Source organism: Acromyrmex echinatior, chromosome 18, assembly GCF_024713525.1.
Source record: "Acromyrmex echinatior isolate Ae372 chromosome 18, ASM2471352v2, whole genome shotgun sequence".
NCBI classification, from domain to species: domain Eukaryota; kingdom Metazoa; phylum Arthropoda; class Insecta; order Hymenoptera; family Formicidae; genus Acromyrmex; species Acromyrmex echinatior.
Window position 1 is genome coordinate 3,820,279 of NC_141869.1, and position 26,476 is coordinate 3,846,754.

The 26,476-nt window shown below is 33.6% G+C and overlaps 1 protein-coding gene across 3 annotated transcripts; it reads left to right on the forward strand.

The window, feature by feature from the left end:
• Nucleotides 1–31: 31 nt before the first annotated feature.
• Tg (transglutaminase) lies at nucleotides 32–15,660 on the forward strand. Of its 3 annotated transcripts, XM_011054132.2 has the most exons (11): nucleotides 32–374; nucleotides 869–1,143; nucleotides 9,574–9,923; nucleotides 10,272–10,404; nucleotides 11,141–11,370; nucleotides 11,763–12,076; nucleotides 12,484–12,753; nucleotides 12,847–12,926; nucleotides 13,375–13,519; nucleotides 13,790–14,096; nucleotides 14,213–15,660. In XM_011054132.2, exons 2-11 carry the CDS (start codon nucleotides 1,047–1,049, stop codon nucleotides 14,516–14,518), a joined length of 2,232 nt encoding a protein of 743 aa, XP_011052434.2. In that variant the 5' UTR covers nucleotides 32–374; nucleotides 869–1,046; the 3' UTR covers nucleotides 14,519–15,660. The 3 variants fall into 3 exon arrangements, with proteins under 3 accessions (XP_011052434.2, XP_011052433.2, XP_011052435.2); XM_011054131.2 differs by lacking the exons at nucleotides 32–374; nucleotides 869–1,143 and adding an exon at nucleotides 7,787–8,091; XM_011054133.2 differs by lacking the exons at nucleotides 32–374; nucleotides 869–1,143 and adding an exon at nucleotides 8,128–8,271.
• Nucleotides 15,661–26,476: the final 10,816 nt, after the last annotated feature.

Below are 26,476 nucleotides of genomic sequence, written 5' to 3' on the forward strand. Positions count from 1 at the left end.
TATAACATAGCAATTTACATAGTAAAAATACATAGGAGCAACGGAGTCATTAACGAGCGCAGCATCCACTTTATCTGAAGAGGCGTGTCTAAACAGTATTGCATAAAAGGTACTACATTAGTATATATTCGCATATCATTACTGTTAAACCGTCTTTCCTAAAAGTTAATCGAAGACTGGCGGGAGATACTGTCGTTTGCTTCGCTGCCAATGGCAGCTGATTTTCGCTGACAGTCGCTCGACAACTCAGTACGGAGGTCGACACGCTGTTTTAATCATCTCGTACTCACACGCGCTCGGGATGTGTACAGTGATGTGATATCGTGCAAAGTCTCATTTATAAAAGAAAGATATTTTAGATTATTATTTCACAGGTACAGAATTACATTTCGAAATTTGTTTTAAAAGAAATTTTATAATTACGGGAAAATTAAAATATTAATATGTATATGTTTATGGACAAATTTATATAGTAGTATTTAAAAAAAAATAACGTATATATTTTGTTAATAAACATAAAAAATTGTATGTACTCATTTTTAATAATATGCTATTACAAAAAAATTACTTACGATAATTTTCTAATTTATTTTTAAGTAATAAAAACCTGAATAATACCATATACAAATTTATACAAAATTTATTACAAATCTTTAGTAAAATTTATTGTTTATTAAAACAGTAATTTATTAAAAAAGATTGTTACGTGTCATAAATAGTTCCAGACGTTTCGGCTCATTTTATAGATACTTTTGTAATTTGTGATTCATTGAGTCTTAGATTTTTTAAAATAATAACTATTCACAATAATTATACTATGTAATTATTTCTAAGTTTACAAATCATAAAACTGTTTAATTGTTTTTAGAATTTCATGCCTGACGGATGCAGAATCTTCATAAATGCCACTCAAAAGAAACTTATAAAATTAAAAAATGATGAAAATTGAAATTAATGAACATTTTATTAGACATGATTAATAAAACGTAGATTTATAGTTGACGAGGAAGTTTTATTGGAAATAGCGTTTGTGTTCGCGACTAATTATGATAAAAAGGTGTTGCTCGTGCTCATGTCTCTCCGGGTTTAGAGCCGTGTTCAGGCCCCAACAAATCGGGCCACGACCACTATCTACTGCCCTCGGTAAGTTAATTCTATTCTTTAATTCCTAATCGATCCAACAATCAATAATGATACGAACATTACATAAACATTCTGGTCTTGAAAAAATATTTATTTAAAAATAATATATTGCACTGAAAAAAAATTACTAAATTTTAATAAATATTTGTTTAAATAGTATATTAATTAAACATTTACAATAATACAACGAGTAAATCAATATTTATTTAAAAAATGATACATTTGATTAAATCAAATTAAAGTTTCTTATATTAAATATACGTTTACATTTAATAAATATTTAGTTAATATTATTCAAACAAATATTTATTAAAATTTATTACATTGTTTTTCAGTATATTTCGTATTAATGTTAATTTCGTATTAACATTATTATATATTTGTATGGAATATAGTTAAGAAAAAATTCTAATTATGCCTGCTATTCTTATTAATGCTGATTAAAAAGTTCAGGAAAAAGGAGTAACTTTTCGAATAGATTACGTCCTTAATGTTTTCCCGAGGCGAGCTAAATATTCTTGCGGGATTACGATTATCTGCATATCTATCGAAAGTTTAGACTGCATTAAGAAAAAGGAGCTAAAAAATCGTAAGAGAGATAAGAATATTATTTTCCCTTTGTTCCGAACAGTTATTGCGTGCTCACTTCTAATACGTGAGTCAATCAATTTTTACGGATCCCTCTCCGATTTCTCGTCTCACATTATCGAGAGTGATGGACGATATACAATATTTACGGATATATTTATCAAAAGTGAAGTAATACACATCTACTATTATTAGCACGATGTCTGTAATTATTGAAAGCCAAACATAATTATTTACTCGATTGTTTTAATTGGCCCTGTATACGTAACTTGTGAGAATCGGAATACAACAGACTTATTTATATAAAATGATGATAATTTTTTTTATTTCATTTTCATTTTATTCTTTTATATTTTTTTCTGTTGTATACAATATTTATTTTCTCCTTTTTATTTTATTTTTATTTTTTCTTCATTCTTTTTCATTTTTTAAATATTAATTTAGTTTCAAAATATTGTACAATATATTGAAAATTATATATATTATATAGTGATATCTGTCTAAATTTATCTATTTGTTTAGAAACTACAGGATAATGTAAAAATAAAATAAAAGTATTTCGGTGAAAATACGACATTATTTTCTTTAATCAATAATTGAATTTGTCAGGCCGAGTGATCTTTTTGTTGTGTCTTACTCGAGCAAATGTAATATCGCTCTGCAAAATTCACGATCGAATGAATCTCGATAACGAAATGTATCTAGTCTGATATTGTACGTAGTCAATTGACCTCTCTGAGAACAGAGGTCGGTGTGCGCGGGCGAGATGAAAAATAATTAATAAAACAGATAAAATAGACGAACGTCGGCGATGTATGAATCACGCGAGCGTAAAATAATGCGACCTGTATTATACACTTAATAAGTAAATCATTATAAACAGAAGCGAGAGGTGCCCCTCCGAGGTGCAGATAATACAGTGATGCGCATCATTCAGATTTGTAAATTTTTCACGTAAATGAATGATGCAAATTATCGCGAAGCTTTTTAACACCGGATTTCTTCAATTCTACGATTTTACAATGTCTAAAAATCTTACTTGTTAAAATTATTTTAAATTGTTAGTTATGAATAATTCTCATATTAATTCAGATTATATACATAATTATATACATTTTATTATTTATTAGGTAATTTCTGAAGTTATATCTTGTTTTCTTCATATACATAATCAAAAAAAATACAATATATCTTCAAAAATTACACATAATCAAGAGGATTATGTGTAATTTTTGAAGATATATTGTATTTTTTTTCATACATTATAAACAGGTTACTAATTGTAGAGGATTACATTCACCAAAACGTGCAAATAATTTAATTAGTTTTATACTTGATTAATTTTTGTTTATTAAAATGTTTTAAAACAAATTAATATACAAATTTTCTTGTTTTTTTCTTGTTTTTTTGTTTTGCTCTTGAAGGTACATCATTTCTTTTTTCACAAATATGGGATAAGAGAATTAATCAGAACATCAATCAATCAAGTTGAGCATGTTTTTAAATTTACTAGAATATGTTGTAAAAAAAAACTTGAATACAACACACATCAGTAAAGAGTTGAACAACCGAATCATGTTATATCAATCTTAACAGTTCAGTCAAGAAGCGAAGTACTCTTCCGGTATACCCTAAAGGCTATTTTCAGAATATTGGTCAGGGACGATGTTGCTATAAGTTTTATGTGCCGTGTGTTTACTTAATGATTTTGAGTGCGATAAAAATTACAAGGAATAGTTGATGTTAGTTTATATGTAATGTATGATGTCATCATTCAAGAAGAAAAAAAAAATAAGATAATTTGATACGTAAGCGATGATTTTATTATCGCGAATTACAGGAATTGAACGATTGAGATGAGTGATCAAATGATTGAAATAACATAAAGATATTTATTATCGTCTGCTCGAGTCAAAGTATCATTGATTATATAGTTTATTATGTAATATTGATTTTTAATTCGTCGAAAAATATAAAATTAAAAAAGTTAAAAATATATGTATATTCATATCTATATTCAAATTTCTCAGTACTTTTATTATCTGCAAGTTTTTGTTTTCACTTGAGTTAGAAAAAAAATATTTTGCTCTCCCCAATAATTCAATAAAATTTTCTTGAAAAACATAAAAGGACATATTAAATTATTTTACATTTTCTCAACACAGAACTTCTATATTCTGATAAGCGATCGTATAGTTTGCTAATAAACGTAGATTCCATTGATACAAAGCGTGATTTGTTCGCTCGAATTATCGTGTGTTCTCCGTTTGAAAAAATAAACTCCAGATGGGAAGTGTCAGCTTCCATCTCTTCTGTGAGGCGCCGGCCTTCATTATGATCATATATATTTAAAAACGGCGGTATTATTCATTAGGTATAATTGTCTCGCGAGTGCTATTTATCATGTGCCGAAGATATATATAGATATCCTAATATGCATATATAATCCGCTAACATTCTTGGGAAAAGAATGTATATTATAATATACATTATAATATACATTATTTAACTGTTAAATAACTAAAAAAGCAAATCAATTCTGCGCGTTTTATTTAAGGAATTTTTATAATCTCATTTGTCAAAAATGTTAAAATGGGGTCTTGAACTCGCGCATCAGTGGCTTCATTCATCGCCACGAATGAAAGTGAAATTACGCAAGCAGCGTGCCGTGATCGCTAAAAGATGACATCACTTTCGCCGATATATAATTGTGTTTGTTATCGCTAATTTTCTTCAAATATTCATGAAAATATTCATGAACAAATTAAATGTATTTAAATTGTTAACTAAAGCTCAAGTTATCATAAAATATTTTATATCACATTCTAGTTTTTTTCAAACTTAAGAATCAAGAAAAAGTAATGTACAGTATATAATAGTTGCTCACTATTCTCTAAAAAAAATTATGGGCCGCATTATAGGCTGATTTTACTATCTTCGATTAGCCATCTTGATTAGATGAATTATTTAAAAATTGTTAAACTTAAAATTAAAATTTTATATATATATATATATATATAATTAAAATAATTAAGAAATTAGATTAGAGATAATTGGTTTTAAGTTTGCAATTCTTAAATGTAATCGATCGATTAAATTAATCAAAGAGGGTGAAACTGGTCCAAAATAATTTACATTTTATTACGTTAAGTGCCGTGAGATACAATTTCACAAAATTCTTCAGAGTTTTCTCTAATCGTAAACTGACCGGAAGATTAGTCACGAAAGCTTCGCTGAATCGTGCTTTCATGATTACCCATTGGAGACTCTCATCAAGCATTTTCTTCTTTAAGTCACGCTCTTTCAGATAACTTTCTTCGTTGACTCATCCTCTTCTATGTAAATTGCTCATCACATGTACATGTTTTTGAATTTGTATTTTTCTGCTTCCCATTCAGTCTCTCAGTTGCAGAAATTTACATGTCATTATCGCGTAGACAATGCTTCTTCCGATTGCGAGCAATCATTAAGACATCCCCACGTATATTTATAATCAAAACAACAAATTTCTCGTTGACAAGCATTTCGCTTGCACATGTTTTTCAGTGCAAGACATGCGATCCCGATAGGAATTCTAATTTTATCATTCAGAAAGAATCGACGCAAAAAATGCATTGGAAAATTGCATCGAGCGTCCTTCCGAGTCATAATTATTCACGTTCTATCACGTTCGTCGCATAAAAAAAAATGCATTTTGTGTTTTGTAAAAATAGTTTAACTTCATTTTTTTCATTTAATTTCAAGTTTAGTTTCAAGATCCAGTTTTTTAAAAACATTATCAGAAGGTTAATTATAAATTATTTTAAATTTTAAATTAAAAATTTAAATATTACCTAATTTTAAATTAATTAAAAAAAACTGACCAAAAGCAAACAATTCAATCTAAAACACCCTATATGGTTGTTCTATAGATTTCTTATTTTTGTAATAAAATACTTACACATGTCCATGATACATATCATGTGATGTATTATCCCGTGACTGAGTCATTTGAACACCATCATTTTCGTATTCAGACCGATGAAGTAAGCTGATTACAATGACAAATGGAGCGCCTATTGTTATACGCAGATTGAATAATGCGACAAGAATAACGTGATCATTTGCAACCTTATTAAAATTCTGTGCTAAAACATGATGTAATAATATTTCTATTTAATAGTTAAAATGTTCTAAAAATGTTTCCGCTTAATTGAAATATCTCCACTTCTATTGATATCTCGTTTGTCTTCAAATAATATTTTGCAGTAACATAATTCAAGTCTTAAACAACATGTATAGTTGACTGACACATGCAAAAAGTATATGACGCAGATCAATTGCTTCTAATGACAGTGTAGTTGGAATGAGAAGTAGCATAATGAATTAAAAGCTATCGCGTTGTCATACAAAGTTGATTATATCAAATCTGAATGAAAACCATCCTTTCATGTCGTGCATTAAGAATTATCGGTGTCATTGAATACTATTACGAGAAGGACACATTTTCAAATCGTCTGTGTCGTAAATCACCCCGACTAATACGGAGCCACCACCTTGTCTTCCCGTAAACGGTAAAGCTTGATTTCTCTAGTTGACCTGAAATTCTATAAACCGTCGATTTCATTGAATTAAATTGTATCAAGTCAACCAAAATGGAAATCGCAAATAGGCGATAATAAAGTGATTTCTTCTTACATGTGTTCTTGAAGAGAAACGTGCTATTTTATAGATAGCTTAATTACCGCTTCTGTTATTTAAATGCGAGAATCTTGTGCGATTGCATGTTATAGCACGCATTCCAGGATGATGATCAATGTTTTTTTCTGATCATTAATCACAGAGATATCATATCATTCTAACTTGTGGGATATTTCTATCTAAGGAATCGATTGTTTCATGTAAATTTCGAAAACGACCATGTCGCATTTCTTTAAATCGTAGTGGGTTTTAATGACTTTTCTTTAATTGGTATAATTAATGAATGTAGGTTTATACTGTGCTATTAAATTGATTGCACAGAATAATTCGCGTAATTCGTAAATTATGAAATGCCGTCATGTAATCGATTTCGCATCGATCTTTGTAAATATAATTGTTGTAGTTTTTCTTTTGTCGGAATCAATTCGTCGAAAGTAATTTTAAAACTAAAGATTTGCAAAACTATCTCAAGAAAGAAAAGAATTTTTAAAGAGATTTTAAATAAAAAAGTTAAATTTGTAAAAATAAAAGAAAATAAATCTTGAAATTTAAAATTACACAGTAATAAAAAATAAAAAAATGGAAATACAATTGTGCTTAATATTTGAAGTTATATATTGCTGAACCAAATCGTCTAGTTGCTGTTATTGTAGAAGGGATGTAATTGTTTTTATATTTACAGTTTCATAAGTTACAAATATATCCCAGATTAGTTGTGAAAACAGTATAGATGTTAAGAATGATAATAAGATTTTTCAAAATTGCATCTCTAATATATTAAAAATAAGAGTATGTCATTTTTTATTACAATTGATGAATTTCTATAATTATGCCATTATAAATTTCAAATAAAAATAATCACAGTTTCAATAAAAATTATCTAATGTTATATATTGCGTGAGATACCTAATATATATGAAATATTTTAATAAATAATTATATAATATATTTTAATAATAATTTTACTCTTTCTGTAATCTAATTACAGCGATCGGAATCTTCAGCTTGTAAAATAAAATTTTGCATTCATTTTATTGTCAGAAATTTTAATAAATATCAGATAATAATAAACAATTTATATACCTAAATTTTAATACATTATATAAAAATTTTAAGTATGTGTATATGTGTGTGTGTGTGTGTGTGTGTATTGTACCGATTTTATAATATAATATTATTAAATTTTATGATAAGGAACAGATTTGTCTCCTATTAAAATGTCTTCTAATTAGACATTATTCAAGGAACTCAAGAAAATAGATTTTAATCTCTCAAGATGTATTATAACTCAATTGCGGTTATAAATCGCCGATTAATTTATGGGAAAACGAAAAGTGGGTGACTCCTACTGCGGGTGTCACCGATGACGCCATGTATGGTCGCGCATGTTATTGCAGCACGTACGCCCTTGAGATTGCTCCTAGAAGCGACCCACCTCAACTGCAACGACCCACCTCAGCTACATATTCTTCCTTCCTCCTCGTTGTGGCTGCAGGTTCTTCAGTCATTCAACGAACTCGCGTCCGACGCGTTCCTCATCCATGTATCCAGGTTTTCGTTCGTATCCGCAGCCGGGACATCCGATGCACCCGGACCGTCGCGGGATGTTTTACAGATTCTACGATCGCTACCGGATATTCAACGATCGGCGTACTCGACCATTTCCGTTCAGATTCTATTGTGAGTCTCTCGCGGATTATAAAAGATATATGTAATCTTATAGAAAAAATGAAGTTGGACGCATTTGCAAATTTTGCATTATTGAAATTTCGGGAACGCGGTGTGATCGTTGCTACTCGTAAGATAGTGTAGCTTCTGAGCTACAACATTCTGCTCTCGTTGAAAAAAAGAAAAACAGAGGTATATACGAAATTTTTTGTTCCCATGTTATTTTCGCAGTTTTACTGTCTTTTATAATATTTCATATATAATTTCCACGTACATATAATAACTTACAATCGTGTTAGTCTATGGGACATACATTTCAAAAACACACTCTGAGAAAAGAACATTCTGGTCAGAAGACATGGCAGCATCTCGGGGCTAAGCCAAATGCAGCGACACTACTGTTGAACTAACAAATATAAATAAAACAAATTCTGATCGTAAGAATCAGATTTTTGATTATTACAATTAAATTTTTAGTTATCTCTAGAATGTTTGAACTTTAATTATAAATATCTAATTTATATTGTACCTTTCTGATTGAATTTATCAGAATTCCAATTAATTAAATAGGATCGTTTTCTAGTGTACTTTTATTATGTAATTCGAACCCAAGCCGTTCATTGAGCCTATTTACTCGATCAGTTCAGACGTTATTGAAGACTGATAATCTCGGTGTTCGCAAATCGATTGCTCGAGTATATACGATCTCGAGAGTCTATCCATTAACTTGACATCGGAAACATTCGTGTCTCTTGATATGGCTAATATCGCATGCTTTGAAATATATATTTTTTATTGTTATTTTAAGTTTTTTTTGAAATTTGATTTGTCACATTATTTCTATTTTTCTTCTTCTCTTATCTTAATATATAAATTTTCTGATTCAATTGTGTGCATCATATATAAATTTTCTTGATTCAATAATTACTCTCTCGAATGAAGCTCGCCTCCAAGTAGCCCTTCGACTTTAAAAGATTAGCTATTTAAAAAAAATTGTTTATAAACCTTCTATAATAAATAAGTATTCCCTATTAGGTCTAGAAACGACTGGATGTTTTTATTCGAATCTTCTTCGTGGTCAAAAAATTTTGTATGGTTTGGACAGATCTGATAAAATCTTATTTTTCATTATTATGTGTCTTCGATATTATTTTCTTTTTTAGAAAAATTCTTCAATCATGTAATTTTCGATTATTGAAGCTATTTCTGCAACTGATCAATATGCCATTTTATTTCAAGATTTTACAAACATTTGTGATTTAATTGTTGTTTGCTATTATCTTCATTAGGATAGAAATGATAATTTTTAGCTTTCTATTAGTAACTTTTTTTATATAATTGTACCTAATTATTTGTAATCCCTAATCACTTGAGTGACAAGTTATTCCGTGACGTCTATAGACAGACATATCACAGACATTCAGAATCTTTTTAGTTCATGACATCTATAGACGTCATAGATATTCAAGGGATTAAGAACGTTGTCATTTGCAGGGGAGGATTTCGGCGTTCCAGTATTAACAATCCACAATGTAGACCCTTGCATCGAAGAAAACGGCGAAAATCATCGTACATCCAGATATGAGCTGATGACTCGTCAGGATGACAGAACAAGACTCGTCGTTAGACGTGGTCAAGAATTTTATTTGCATCTCAGTCTATCTCGGGATTATAGTTCTTCTATCGACGGGGTTTCTATCGTGTTCACCCTGGACGGCGTCGAGAGACCGCAATATGGACACGGGACATTGGTGGCAACCGCTTTGCTTCACCCCGGAGAGATTTCGGAAGCCGCCTGGCAGACCACTATAGATGCCAGAGGACCAAATTTCTTGAGAATAAAGGCGAGTAAAGGAGTTGAAGTGCGAAATCTTGTGAGAGCTTTTACTATTGAAAATTTGATTTTAATTAGACTTAACACGGGACTTAACACTTTAATTAGGCTTGACAAATTTGTAATTTTAATATGAAACAGTTTTATAATTACGTTAGAATTAATGTTCTATTCTTAAAGTAAAATAGATTTAAAATAATTGAATTTGTATATTGAATTATCGGTGTCTCGCAAATTGCAATATTAAAATCGTCGACATTCGTCTTAATTAATTTGAGAACGTTGAACGTACGCATATGAAACTAGGGAAGAATTAAAATGGATAAGGCTCCTTATTAATGAAATCTGTCCTATTTAGGTTGTGACATCGGCAAACGCAATTATAGGTAGGTGGAAAATGGATATCGATACCAAGAACAAGGAATCTGAAGGTGCTGTCAGTTACACGATGGATCAGCCATTTTATTTAATCTGTAATCCGTGGTGCAGAGGTATGTGTTTGCAAATATTCTAATCTTTCCAACAAAGATTAGATAACTAATGGACATTTTACAAATTAATATTCTGGATCCAAGCACGCGTAGGGAAGCTGAAGATTATAAAAGAGGATCACATTGAAAGTAATGAACAATTTTTTATAAATTATTTTTTTTTGTTATTGAAAAACTAACGATATTATTTTAATCTTAACAGACGTTTTTTCTACGTAATCTCACTTTTTTTACACATTTTTCCCATCGATCTGAAAGTGAATATTTCTTTGTGATAGGAGTATAGAATCCGTTTTTCAGCTGCTCAAAGATAGTGGCACTGCCTTGTAGATTGCCTCCGTATTGTTATAATTATGTTTACCTTACATCATAAACTGGAGTTTTGTCACAAGGAAATATGCAAACTTCCAGAATGACGGAAAAAATAGCTATAAAAAAACCAAGATTATATAAAAAAGTAAAAAAGTCTGTAAATTAAAATAATATACATGATTTTTTAATAATAGAACATCCTAATTTATGAACAACTGTTGTCATTACGATCCTCATATTTTACACGTCACATATGACGCATTAATTCTTATGAAAGCTTAACGTCACGCATGTATGACACATATAATACATAATTATATAACTATTAAAAATAAAGCATAGTCTGTAGCGGTCGGTTTTCCAACCGCACGGTAATGCATGTTATTGTTGATTCCGAGTTTTGCAGAGTATTTCCGCTTTTCAGACGACGTAGTATACTTGGATGGCGAGGCTGAACGTCAAGAGTACGTGTTGGCAGAGGATGGTTTAATCTGGCGCGGCAGTCACAATCGTTTGCGACCCACCGTGTGGAAGTACGCACAATTCGAACGGGACATCTTAGATTGCGCCTTGCACCTGATGAACTATGTCGGCAAGGTCCGCGTTTCTGGCAGGAATGACCCGGTCATCATAACACGCTGTTTATCTGCTGCGGTAAGTAACATTTGGGAAAAAAAACTTTCGCCGCAAAACCAACTCGAAAAAGTATTTAGAGTACACAGAAAGAACGATTTTACTGAAGTATCTAACAATTTAGATGTACAGATCTGAAAATAATGTTGTTGAATCATTAAAATATTGTGTAAAAAAATTATGTAGAAAACTCAAGCATGATGAATAATGCTGCAAAAAGTTTTGACATTCTAGCAACCAGCTTAAGCGTTTTATATAATTATTTTGATAGTTGCAAACAAAATCTAACAAAATTACTTTCAGATCTGTGTCTATCTAAATTTTTATATACTTCAACCAAACCGTTCTTTTCATATACTTCTTTCTTTAGTGGACGAGCGAAGTTTCGGCTGCTAAATGGTATCGGTTTCTAGGTAAACTCTCCTGATGACAACGGGGCGGTGCTGGGAAATTGGTCGGACGATTACGGGGGCGGTATACCACCTACGAGATGGATGGGTTCGCAGAAAATACTTCAACAGTATTACAAGACGAAGAAACCGGTCAAGTACGGACAGTGCTGGGTTTTCTCCGGTGTGTTGGCGACGATTTGTCGTACTCTCGGTATACCCTGTCGAGTGGTAACCAATTATTCAAGTGCGCATGATACTCAGGGCAGCTTGACTGTGGACTACTTCGTAAATGCGGAAGGCAAGATCATGGAGGAGCTCAACAGCGATTCCATATGGTAATTTGAAAAGGCGAACAACATTCAGCTTTTGTTTGCAAGTAACTACCAAATGTAATAAGAATCAAAACAAAAATAATAGCAATAATGAGTGAAAATCGATGGAGAAATGTTCAATATAAATATGTAAAGAAGATCATATTCGGTCAAGACGTCTCTTGATGCTTCATATTTTTATGTAAATTTTTACAATTTCCAATTAAGCAAATTGGATATCGATTATTTATTGATCTTGAAATACAGTCTTAAACTGAAGTCGGTTACAATTAATGTAATATTACAATTAGACAAGCAATTTAATGGTATCTTTATGCACTATCTTTAAAACACTATAGATTTATTATTAATAAAAATTAGGAAACGTTGATGGCAGAAGATAATAGAATAATTGAATTTCGTCATGGTAGGAATTTCCACGTCTGGAACGAAGTATGGATGAAGCGACTGGATTTGTCGCCGGATTGTTCAGGATGGCAGATGATCGATGCTACTCCTCAAGAACTGAGTGAGGGAGCGTATCGTTGCGGACCGGCGTCGGTGGCCGCCGTGAAGAAAGGGGAAGTTTTACGTCCTTACGACAACGCGTTCCTGTTCGCCGAGGTGAACGCCGATAAAGTCTACTGGCGTTACAACGGGCCTACACAGCCATTGAAATTAGTTCGCAAGGATATGTACGGGTATGTATGATGAATTATCTGTGCTGTTAATTGTCATCGCGATTATTAGGATAACTGATTGCATTAAATAATTAAATGACAATGATTTCGCAGCATCGGTCAATTGATCAGTACGAAAGCGGTTGGCAGATGGATAAGAGAAGACATTACGCACACTTACAAGTATCCAGAAAGTAAGTGGGATTCAACAAAAAATATTGAGCAGATATTGTCACTTACAGGATGTTTAAAAAACAAAATTTTTGATATTTGTGCCAACCTATTAGGTGTTGGAATTAATTCGTAGCGTTTTTAATGAAAGAATGTTATTTATTTCACATGAGCATTAAAAAATACATTAATGAAAGTACTTCCCATCACTTGTAAAACGCTACGAATTAATTCCAACACCTAATATATTCATAATGAAATGAAAGATCATGTTATTCTATCGATCATTATTTTATTTGAATTCTCATAGATTACGACCAATTCATCTAACCCTAAATATTTATTTAATATGATAACTAATTTATTTAATATTATATTCAATATAATACTAAATATAATACTAAATATGTATTATCTTCAATATAAAGCTAATTATAAGAGTAATAATAATCATTTTTAATTTCAATACAGAATCTGATGAAGAACGTGCTGCCATGCTGAAGGCGCTGCGCCAGAGTGAATCTTTATTTAGTCGTTATTATCTCAATGAGGAGTTCAACGATGTCATGTTTACTTTCGAACTGCGCGATGATATCATAATTGGGCAGCCATTCAGGTATTTACTTTGATTGAATATTACTATTGTTGCAAGTATTCTTTAAATAATAATTGTTTAATTAAATTGTAATAATTGTACGCCAAGATAATACTCAATAATACATATAATAGCATTATTAATAAAATATATAAAAATTACATAGAATTCTTCAGATTCATTTCTTGAATTTAACTGTTAAATATAAACGTCTTTATTTGCTTATTAACACTTTTATCAAATTTTATTCTACTGAGATATTAATTAAAAGTCTTTCTTACTTTCTGATAGCGTTGTATTACTGATAAAAAATCGACATTCGACAATGGAGTACCGTGTGACCGTAATTCTGAGAGTGGAAACTGTGTTGTACACCGGCCGAGTAGGCGATCCGGTGAAGAGATTGCACATCGACAGGCTGGTGCGACCAGGAGTGCTCGAGGAAATTCGCATGGACGTTTCCTGGGAGGAATATAGCCCGAGATTGTTAGATCAATGCGCTTTCAATATTTCCTGCTTAGCCACCGTGAAGGATACGAACTTCGAGTACTTCGCGCAGGATGACTTCCGTGTTAGGAAACCCGACATTAAAATCATGGTAATTATCGGAATATGCGTAACCAACATTTGTAAGCAATAAAAGTAAAAGAGAAAAATAGAGAGTAAGTAGATACGATAAATATTTTACATTAAAAATTAAATTTTCTCATTTAGTTGCATAACGACGCGGTTGTCGGTCAGACTCTCCATGCTTCGGCCAAGTTCCGCAATCCATTGCCAATTCCTTTGAGAAAGGGTAGGTTCCTTATTGAGGGGCCTGGTCTGAACGAACAATTGAAGCTGAAGCTATTGGAACCTGTCGAGGTGGATGCAGACGCGGAATGTAGCTTTTCCATGATGCCGAAGTTAGAAGGACAAGCCAGGATAGCGGCGAAGTTTTATTCGAGGGAATTAGAGGATGTCGATGGACATTCAAATAATTTTATAGTCAAATCGGCAAAGACAATCAATTCTGAGTGATCGCGATATTTTCTATGATATTTTAGCAAACAATGTCGCGTGTCATGTTCTTCATATTTTTATAATCGATTTATATTGTTACGTCCAAGCCTCAGGAATCTTCATTTTACAAAAATTAAAAGGATTAAAAAGAAGGCATAGATGGACGTTTCAGAAACCATACCAATGCTCTATCGCGCATACCATGACTTTAATTCATTTTGATTGGATTTCAGAACACTTGCCTATAACCATTTAAAACAGTGCGTTCGTCGATCCTTATTTGAGTCACGGAATTTAATCTCTATGATCTGGGATTGACCCTCGTATGATCGTTCGGAAAAGAGGAAATGAAAGACGAGATTAATAAATTAAATTAAATTATTCAAATAAAATTAAATAACTAAAGGTTTATTCTGAAAGCCATTAGTCTATCGACAACTCGTAATTTTCCATGTGACATTTTAAACTTTTGTTCAAAGAAGATTGAAATCGCCATTCAATTCGCTTGTTATTTTTATTGTCACGAGTTGTCTGCGTCGATTCTGTAGTTCATTTTGATGATGTTAATATTTCCATATGAAAGAAAAGAATTATAAAGTCTTCAGACATATACCTTTACAGATTTGTATTTATTTTTATTAATAGTTACAATACCATAACCAAAATTTATTTACTACTATCGCTGTCCAGAGATTGACCTATCTTTAGCTTACAATCGTAGAATCATGATAAAAAATTAGTAATACATAGATCCAGGGAGAGGTGGGAGGCTTCAAAAGAGGTGTTATCCCTTATAATTGGCCAGAAAAGAGTAAATATAATACAATAATAATTTTTCGATGCGATAGGAATAGTATAATTCTTGTAAAATTGTAATTCACTAATTATGCAATTGTTCGATGCCAAAAATTAAAACTAAATATAATAGCTTGCAAAGTATGTATATAGATGTGTGTGTGTGTGTGTATGTGTGTGTTCCAATATTGAATTAGCTATGCTGAGACACAATCAAAATTATTCTTAATGCATTATCTTTTATTTATCTTTCTATAATGGTCATCATTATTATCTATGTTGTCTTTGTGTTCATAGAATATAAAATCGTAACATTTATACATACGTTATATTTTGTACGTAAAGAAAATAATCTGTGACTCATTTGATTGCGTTCACATTTATTTCTGTCTCGATTGCAACCTGACCTTCTTATTTCTCGATCAACCTTGATGATAATCATCCATGCTTTTGGGACAGTTGACGTTCGGTGTCTACCTTCGGTGTCAGAGATCGTTTGAGAACACATTTGTCTCTGTAAATTGCAAACCGTTTAACGGACGAGGATATCATTGAAATAACGACGGGGAATATCATCAATGCCGCGCATTTCGCGCGATATAAGGAGAGAGGGAGCCCGCCGCGGCCATACTGTCCTATTTCCTGTCGGATCGTATTGGCATTGCGGGTCCGATGACGAATGGCGGACATTTAAAGTGAATGTCTGTTACTCTTAAGAAGCAACTGCACGAATGGGATATCGGTCTGAGCCGCGGCTTCCGCGGTGAGCACCAGTAAAAAATTCAATCGACAGAGACTACCTGGCGGCCGATATTAACGATCAGCAATCGAGAGGGTCGCTGTGGCGAGTGCGTGATTATTCAGAAAAGAAGAAGATAAAGAGTAAGAACAGGGACGGATATGTAAAATTTAATGGAATCTGACTTTAGGCCTTCATCGATCTAAATAATTCTGCTTGCTAAACGCAGCGCAGTTTACTTCAGGATTGAAATTTTTTAAAAGTCACAAAAGTGCAGAGAGAAAAAATAAGATAGAAATAAATCTGATCATACAATATTCACTAAAATATTTTTCTTTGTATCATTTTCCGTGCCTCGAATAGATATTATATATCAAAACGTGTGATAGCAAGATATTTTTTATATTTTATAGAGTAATAAAGCAGTTAGTCCATTTAATTCTTTTCTATTCGAATTATTCTAAAATAGTTTCTCTCTCAGATACAAGAAAGAAGTCGCTATTCGCCCCTGCAGAAGAAAATAAAAGAGGAGAAGAACCTTGCGCGCGCGCGACAGCGGGAGGGAGCAAAAAGGGGATGCGGATGATGATGAGCTCCGGACTGATACGAGGCCAGGTTGATGCGAACGATGTATCACCATCCGGGAAATTAATGTTGAAATATGGGCCTGGATGAACGATATGCGGCGCCCAGGCGGGACCAATGGGGACCAACGAGGAAGCGCGCAGTGGCGAAGAAGAGGATTGTACGATGGCCAAGGGCGGGAGGGAGACGAGATTGTTACGGGATCGATTAATGAATCGTCGGGTGAAATAGTAAGGGGACGAGAATACCGACGCAGCAAATTGGACAGAGAGTTGAAGGGATGAGTGATGAAAGGAAGCAGGTTGGACGAGTGATTGGAAAGCAAATGCGAACGCGTGTGCTAAGTTTTGATACCTCACAATTGATCGCGAATAAAGCTTTATTTATCTTCCCTGGATCCTTAGATGCTTGGGCCGCTACTAGAAAATGCAAAGTACGGTCTTCCATATGCATATTGTAAAAGTGTTAACTTTTATTTTCAATTCGCTCTTCTAGGGCTGAGTGTTGCATATTTATATCATTCAATTAATCATTCAATTAATCATCATCTGAATTTAAATTCAGAATAAATTCAAAGTAAATTTGGGATCTCTCTAAAACATCTAAACTGGAAATTAATTCTAAAGAGTGACAAAGAATGATAATTGAATTGAAAAAGAATGCCTCAATTGTCAAGTTTTAAGAGTGAGATTTACTCTTTAGAATTAAATTCCACTCTAAAGATTTCTAAAGATTTTAGAAAATGGCCTCATATAGTTATACTTTAATGAAGATGAAACATATGCAGCATTTCGAATACTGATAGCGAATTCGATAGCAAATTGCGTTGGATGCAATAAAGGAGTGCACATATTAAAATTGTCGTACACAAATTGACGTAAAGATGTATATTTAATATGAACATAGAAATGGATTAAACCAGAGGGTTAAAATTCTGTATTAAAGCTGACTTTTGAATTATAACACATATTCTCCACAAGGTTCTATCTTTGCTCTAAACCCTGGCTTTCTGACAAAACCAATTCCTTGAGGGTCGATGAATTCTCTCCTACGTAGGACAAAATCCTGATTAACAGGCGACAGAATGGCTGTACAACGAAGCGTCAGGCAAGGTAAAAGGAATCGTGGGAGAGGATTCAAGGATGCAGGATGCGCAGAGTGACCGAGGGAGAAAGAGAACGAGAAGGGAGATACTCAAGATGATAGTGAGATATGTCTAAATACATAACCGTGACACGTGATGGACGTGTTGCGGCCGCTGTCTACGGGGGTCTCGATGAGCGGGGGCCCGGCCAGGGTCCGCGGCACCCCGCTACGCGCTATGCATCAACACCCGGGATCCATCCCATTATACCTCATCAAAACAACAAACACGCCTTCCACGTTAAACCAACATCCTTTTGTTCCCATCGAATCCCGCGTATCCATCAGGATCGCCGCGCGAAGGGTACACGTCAGTGACGCGATCTCTTCGACGGGGGGTCCTCGCGGTCATGAGGGGGCGGGTAAGGGAGAGGAAGGAGCAGGAGGAACTCATGGAGATCTCGTGAAATGTTATTAATGCCGCGGGGTCAGAGGGATAAGCACGCTCGGGAAACGTCCTCCTGTAGATTTGTACCTGTCTTCGTCTCGTCTCGCCTCGTACGAGGAACGAACGACGAAAGATGTTGATCCGTGGTAGAAAAGCGCATGCTGCGATATAAATAATCCGGGTGCTCTCCGGTATGCACGGTGAATAAGAAGGGCCCCTGGACCGAGCGATGGGTTTGGGAAAATTGGTCATCGACTGCGGAATTCTCCTGGATGAGTTATTTCGTCGGAGCGTTCGGTCATTTCAATTTGTAGAGACAAAGAGATTTATGCCACTCAAACGGAGTGTGATAGTCATGAGGATATGGTATCAATTAATAAAAGGTAGGAGCCAGTGGATATGCCGATGCATTTAATTATATTGGTTTAAAATAGAATCTTAAATTGTCGTTTAGCATAATTTTTACTTAGATGCAAGTACAAAATAATATAAATTTTTATTAATTTTTACATGTTGAGATTTAGTAAATAAATGAACTTTTATAAAGTATAAAAAGTATAAATAAATAAACTTTAAAAAATGTTCGATCGCTTGGTGATGTTCATGTACTTTGGTACCATAAGTTGTTCTTAGATGGCAGCACATAATACTTATGGAAAGGAAACTGAAGGAAACTTGATGCTGTAACTTTAAAGATTTAAGAAGGCTGTGCTATACAAAAAACTAAAGCGATAAGAGATATGCAAATTAACATTTTGGGTTTATGTTATTGCCTTATGTTCACTGCGTATTGTGATAGGCTGATTCTCTTACTATTTATGTCTTGCTTTAAGGTTTTTTTTGTGTGCCATGGAATTTTTTCTGGTAGTGAACTCTTGAAATTATTATTATTTATAAATTAACTCCAGATTGCGTTCACAAATAGACAACTAATATTATGTAAACGTTCACTATGTGAAACGTCAGAGATAGATTCGTGATGTCTCTTCCGGCGTTGCATTAAAATAAAATAATGTATGAAGATGCCTGGAATGCAAAGTCAATCCTTGATAAATAATCATGAGGATGGATAATCGCGACTTTACGAGCTCTCCCGCAATTTCTCGCGCTTTCTCACGCTCTCTCGTGTCTTCTGTGAATAAAAGAGAGGAGGCGAAATGGCTTCCGAAAGTGTCCGAACGAAGTCGATCGATCAGCGATGAGGCTCGACAGTACCGAGAGCGACTGACAGTTTATTGCCAATCATATACAACCGTAATCGAGGATAGCATCAAACGCGCGTGACTCCAATAATCCATAATGGCTCACTCGTTATGGTCGACATGTCAATCTGACCGCGTATCTTTCAACTACGTATCCTCCTTCCGTTCATTTATTAGGCGATTAAACACTTTGCATCGCAGTTCTCGCGCAATAGCATTTCCACCTAAATATCGAGTCTCAGTTAGAGCTAATAATTATTACAGAAAAAAACTAGAAAAAATATTGAGTAAAAAACTTCGTAAAAATCAGATTTTTATTTTGGCTCTGAAAGTTTTTTTTACTCCGATATTTTACTCCGCACTTTTTTTTTATATTTAACACCATATTAGAATTAAGTTTTTGCATTCATCAAAAAAATTTCTGTGTGAAGTTTTAATAGCTGCTATTAAATGTAATACAATGACTAACAATAAGTGGCAGCGGCCATAAATATACTTCCAGTTTCGAAAGGCATTATCAATTCATTAGGCATCGCAACGATGCAAATATGTTTCCGTTTTATCATTTAAAGTTATAGATATAAAGACAAAAGATATCAAATAATATTAAAATATCGTAGATATCAAACGTTTTAACAATGAATATTAAGAAAAAAAATGAATTATTATATTTTTTTTCGAAAGGATTGTACGAAATAATTTTTTGCCGGAAAAAAATCCCATGAGAATTTTTTATTCGATTTTTTACTTTAAAAAGTAAAGAAACGTTTTTTTATCTCGACTTGACGTTAAGATTTTATCGGCATTCTTCATTTGTAATGCATTATAAAAGAAATACTTCATAGATTTTAATATGCCAACAAAATATGTGAATTTTTATTATTTTTCGAGATTACATTTTTTTTTTTATAATATTCTTCTCTTCCAAATTTTATAATCACTTTCTTACATTGTTTTAACTGAGCAAAATATCTAAGAAATACCAAGTAATTTTTTCTTAGAAAGAAGTTAATAAAAAGCTTTTTAGAAATAATTTAATCTTCATAAAAAAAAATTATAAAATTTAGAGATATATAGGATCCTATATTAGAGAAATATAGGATCATGTATTATAAAAACTTTATTTAGCTATAATTTGATAAAATAACTTGAGCTAAATAAGAATTTTAAAATTATAGAAGAATTCCTTCTGCCGCTTCTTAACAATCAAGGAGATGAGCATGATTTGTAAGCAACAGAGTGTTTCATTAATATTCAAGGATTCTCCAAGAGATAATTTGTAGAACATCGATAATGCAAAAAAGTAATCGTGTAACTCAACAGTGCTTGAAAATTAAGCGCTAAATATAGCTACCTTATATTATATAAGTATAGCGATAATCTTAAAAATAAAAAAAGCGGAATAAAAAACTAACATGAAATTGCAATGTTGTTTTTTCTGCCAATCTATTGCGAGTGCTATCAAGTAGCATTGTCTATTTATATTAAATTTTATATAAAATATACAGACTTCTATAACTAGACTGCTCAATGTGTGATAGAAAGAAATGGAACCTGATGTTCTCGTTTCAGTTCACATATGAATATGTATGCGTCATGTATATCGTGTAAATTTATGTAAAAACATTAACATTATTATCCATATGATTTATACATATGAGAGTGAACACAAAGATGGCGCTGCCATTGTCTTAAAACATAGAGGCAAAGTTGATAGTTTATTTATAGAAATCTGTGATAAAATATTAATTTTATATTCAGATATTAGATGCACACATGTCACATTTTACAATGAGATAATTACCATGGCGATTGCGTACGTGACTGATGTTTCTCGTCAAGAAAACTCGTTGCAGTAAAATCGTGATACGAAGACTGTCCGCGTTTTTACATTTTTTTTTTATTTTTTAAGTCGTTGTTACGTGAATTCATTCTTTTGGATTGCAATAATACCATGTTGTACGTTTCACTTCTGAAATTATTCGTCTTAAAGAGAGCGGAAATCAAAAATCAAATTCAAACGCGGCTCAATGGCCCAATGCAGGAATGTTAATCCATAACTAGAAACATATTAATATTAATCATGTAGCATAATACGTTATAATTTATGATAATGTATTCTATAACAAGTAGAACAATATTGTGACCATAGCGTAATAATTTGTAACATAATCTGTAATAATTATGTAAGACGATCTTTATTTCACATATTTTTCAACTTCGTTCTTTCTCTCTTTCAAAAATATATAAAATAAAAATTTTTAAATGTGTCCTGCATATAATTAGATATATCGCAAGGTTTTCCAATTGGCATGCCGTGGTACACTGGTATGTCTCATAGGACTCCAAGTATGCCGGAAAAATTTTAAGGAAGGTAAAAAGAAGCAAAAAATTTTAGACTTAAATGAAAAAGTCAGAGACAAAGTAAATAATATTCTTAAAAATGTGGAAACTGTGTGTTACCTGAATTGTATTATATTTACTCTTATTTTAATCAAAGTGATATCATATCATTGCAACAAAATTAACAAAATTATTTCTAAAACGATAAAATAAAAAATAAAAATGTTAGAACTTTACTTTTTATTTCTGAATGTCGTGTTAACAGTATTTATATAGAATAAAGAATTTGTGCCAAGCTCTGAAACTTATGCACCTAATACTGTGCCTCGAGAAATTTTATGCAATATAACGCAAATTGGAAAAAGTTTAAAAACAACTTCGATCAGTTTGAAATGGTACGAGATCGATTTTGCTTTGTGTTCGTTTTCCATCAAATTCTGTCTTCGCTACTTCGGTCAGCCTGTGACGGCTGTCTGACAGTTTATTATTTGCACTTCTGCGCTCACACGGCGACATCCTGCCGATCACGTTTGTACAAACAAAGGGTGAGAGCGAGTCGACTGCATAATAACAAAGGGCATAGTAATTTGACGGATTAGAAAATGATATCCCTCGATGGATCCTCCGGTATCCAAGTTAATCTAGATAAACCTAACGTATGTAAAGATTCTTATGCCATTTCTACCAATGCAGATTAACTTTAATCTCGGTTCAACCCTTCATCTTTTTCTAATTCTCAGAACTAGAAGATGAAGAATTGAACCAAGTTAATTGAACCAAGATTAAAATTAAACTACATTGGTAGACGCGGGCATTAGTCCAAATTACAGCGGTTTACGAATTCAATGGTGCAACAAATGGATGTTTTAATAAAAAGGATTATCCAATCGATGTCCAACAGTTTGCAGCTTCGCTTTATAATGTCGTTAGGCAGTTCGGTCTGACTGCAAAGAGTGAAAAATTCATAACGCTGGAGCAACGATAACATTTCCTTCCGTGGTATGGAAATTCGCGGTATCGAATTCGGAGGTCCAATTTCTATAGGCGAGTCCAGGGATGGAGGGAGGAGGATGTTTACATAGGCAAAGCCGGCAGTTGCGAGCGTATTTGCACGAGGATTTCCCCGGCGAGTCGGGCCGCAGGGCGAATTGGATACTCCGTCGACTCCGTCCGCATCGTCGACGAAGGGCGGCGGCGGGTCTGGATAAGGGTCGTAGGAGGGATCTTCTCGGTCCTCCATCGCCGGGATGGGAGGGATGGGGTGGAGGGGAGAGGGTGAGAATAAAAAGGGGGCGAGAAATGGCGCGGATGCCTCATTACGCATGCACCCCGGGCGGAAGGGTCCGAGAGTGAGTGACTGACTGACGTACCTCCTCGTCACGCATACACTTACGCGCGTCCACGTGCGCGCAGACACGCCTATTTTGTCGAGTGTTAGGAGCTCCGCACACAGAGGACCGGTATGCGGTCGTGCACACGGTTGTGTATTGTGGTAGCGTCGCGTCGTCGGTTTTCATTCTCTCGGCGCGGTGCCGCCGAGGGGTGAGTGTACAAATTCTGGTTGTAGATACGGGAAAATCTGACGACTGAAGCAGCGGAACGCGACTCTGAATATCTGATCGTAATTAAATATCGTAATTTAGAAAAAGCGGGTACAGAATCTGTCGGAAGAAGAAATCTGTATGAAGAAATTGAAAAGAACGTCTTCTCGTGCCAGGTAGAATTTTCAGATTAGACTACTTTTCGCAATTTGGATTACTCGACAAGCAAATTTGTGATGAAAAATGGTTTCTGTTCGATCTGTCACAAATTGAGTTTCTATTCTGCCAGATGACATCAACTTGTTATCTACAAAATCAAACTTCATTACGCTGAAGACATTTTGCTTGGTACTCTGTGGTTTGGTACTTAACTTGTAAGTTTTGCGATGATATGAATTAGTGATTAGACATTTATTATCGCTCAGAATTAATATTTTTTGTTATGTTAATGTAAGCTCACTTACATTATTTCAGTAAAGTAATATAACATATACTTTTTGTTTCTACTTTGGGAAGACTGTGATACTCAGAGCATGTTGTATCCTGAAGCACATTATAATTACTATTTTTAATAATATATTTTTTTAATAATATAATTTATTTTTTTTAATAATAACAGTATTTTTAATGTTGAAGATTTATAAACGAGATCACTGAAGTAGCATAATAACCTTGTCTATTATTAAAAAATACTGTGTTCCAAAGTATAACATATTCCTGGATACCACAGTTTTCCTCATCGAAGCTTATCAAAGCTTGGAATCAAAATTGAATCCTTAATTGTATAATTTTCGATCGTCAGTTGGTCGAAGTATTCAAATGTAAAGTCATCAGACACATAAAAGCATTTAAAGATCATTCCTCTTTTTAGAAAACATGTGTATCTATCTAAACCCCAACACAAAAATAGTATACAGCAATTCCATCGAAACCAAGGCCCGTCACGATCCGCCCTCTGTGTAAACCGTTTCCTCCTGCTCCCCTCTTTTCTTCCCTGACACTCCGATCCTTCAACCCTCGACAGTCTTCCTCACCGTTTCCATCTCTATACCCTCGTAGCGCCCTAATTGCACCACCCCTGGCAGCTAGTCACTTTACCATAATCTCCTGGGTAATGGGGTCCCGATGTGCGCGAGCGCGCTCACCCCCTCGACAATCCCTCGTGAACACCCGCGCTTTCGCCCGTACGGGGGTTGCGTCGCGATCGAAGACTCGCTCTTTGTCGACTCTAGCAGATTTCCGCGGAAATTGCTTCACCACGCGCGGACCTTTTCGCCCCGAGGGTGGAAAGGAAGTTGCGGACAAGTATCGCAGATCTTTCTTAACGCCAATTACGCATGCAGAGGGACATTTTCTGACATCGCGAGAATAAAAGATGTGAGGAGCGACTTTTTAATCTAACAATGTATAAGCGCACCCTTATTAAATCGAATGTTTACATTCGTGTCATCGCATTTATGCTTTACCCCGACTTGTTTCAGCCAAATTTCAGTATGTTTAAATAATTGAAGTAAACGTTATATTCATGTAAACATAAATGTATATGTAAAACAATTTACTTTTAATATCGTTTAATATTATTTAGAATTTTATATTAGTATAACAAATGTAAATTAAATGTTTATTTATTTAACAATTATGAAAAAATTTGATCAATAAGAAATCAAATAAGAGGAAAAGAAAATTCTATTTTTGATCAAAGAAAATCTTAATACTCTTAATAATATTCAAATGTATAGATTTACAAATACATTTTTCAATTTTATAAGCTGCGCGCCAATTCGGTTTACCGGACTTATTTATTTAAAATAAGAAAAAGTTAAAATATCTAGAATTAAAATAAAAAAATTTATTTAAAACTGAACTGTTATATGTATCGAAAAATTTGAAATGTAAAAAGGAAGCATAAAAGGTTGATTCCTTTTTAATCTTTTTTTGCTAAGTACTTTAATTAGAACTGCAAATTAGGATGCTCAATAATGTTTATGATTAGTTTATGATTGATGGTTGAAAAAGGTATTATTAACGAACTAATTTACATCAGATATTTGGTAATTGTAATAGCATTTAAAATGACAATAGCAACAGTATAATAAGTACGATAATAATAATAGATTGTCTGGTGAGCGTCGACGAGATTAACAGGCCCTTAACAAAGTAGCTGATGGACCACCAAATGTTCCCTCTGTCGGCGTCTGGGTTTTTTCGAAAGAGGATCACTTCCTGACTAGATGCCCAAAATTACGGTCCAAATTACGTGCATAATGGCGACACACGGTGCGCGATCTGAAATTGGCGGCAATTTGGGGCGACAAACGATTAGGACACGCGATCTATAACGGAAGCATCCACCACGTCACGCCAATTATGCCCGCCATTTTCGAGCGAGCCGCGAAAGGACCATTGTCGTCGGATATATAAAAGAAGAAATCGAAGGATTTTTTGCGTGTGTCGCCCAAATGTGGCCAGCGGGCTATCGAAACCTATCATTTCGTGTTCGCGAGCTTAACCGGCTTGGACCCGAGTGTAATAAGGCCCTGATCAACAAAGATGGCCGGCACAATGGCCGCGAGTAACTGGCCGCGCACAGCCTTTCGCACGGCCGTTTAGCCGTGTTTAAACGAATATCTTGCCCGCCTGCTAAACGCCGACACGCGATTCCGTGGCATCTGCCGACCGACTCTTGTGATACCCGCACGACTAGAAAAAGCCGCCCTTTGTCGGCGGTAAAGCGTTCCGAGACTGCGAAACCGCGACGCGCAAAGATATCATCCTCTCTTTTAAATTGAATCCTGTGAATTCGTAACACCGGAATCCTTGGACCCTCCAGTGTTTCCGCGCTCGAACCTTTGAAGCTGGAAGTTCTAAGAAATCTGGATTTTTATGATCTATGAATTCTTTATCTTGAAATTATTAATTCATAAAAATATAAGTGTTAGAATTCTAATAAATTTTATGAAATTGGCAGATCTCTATAGGAATAATTTAAGGCGTTCACTTATGTTAAACTTACTTTTTTCCTAATAAATGAGTGATTGCCATAATAAAGATATTTTTTATATTTCATAAAGTATATTTTATTAAAGATGCATATCTCATACATATCTCAATATAATTTATTTTATTGATGAGTATTTTTTGCCTATAATAAGTATTTTTTACTAAGCAGTAAAAAATACAAATATAAAAAATCTTAAGAGTTGATTGTGCTTACAATAAAATAGAGTATGATTTACTTTA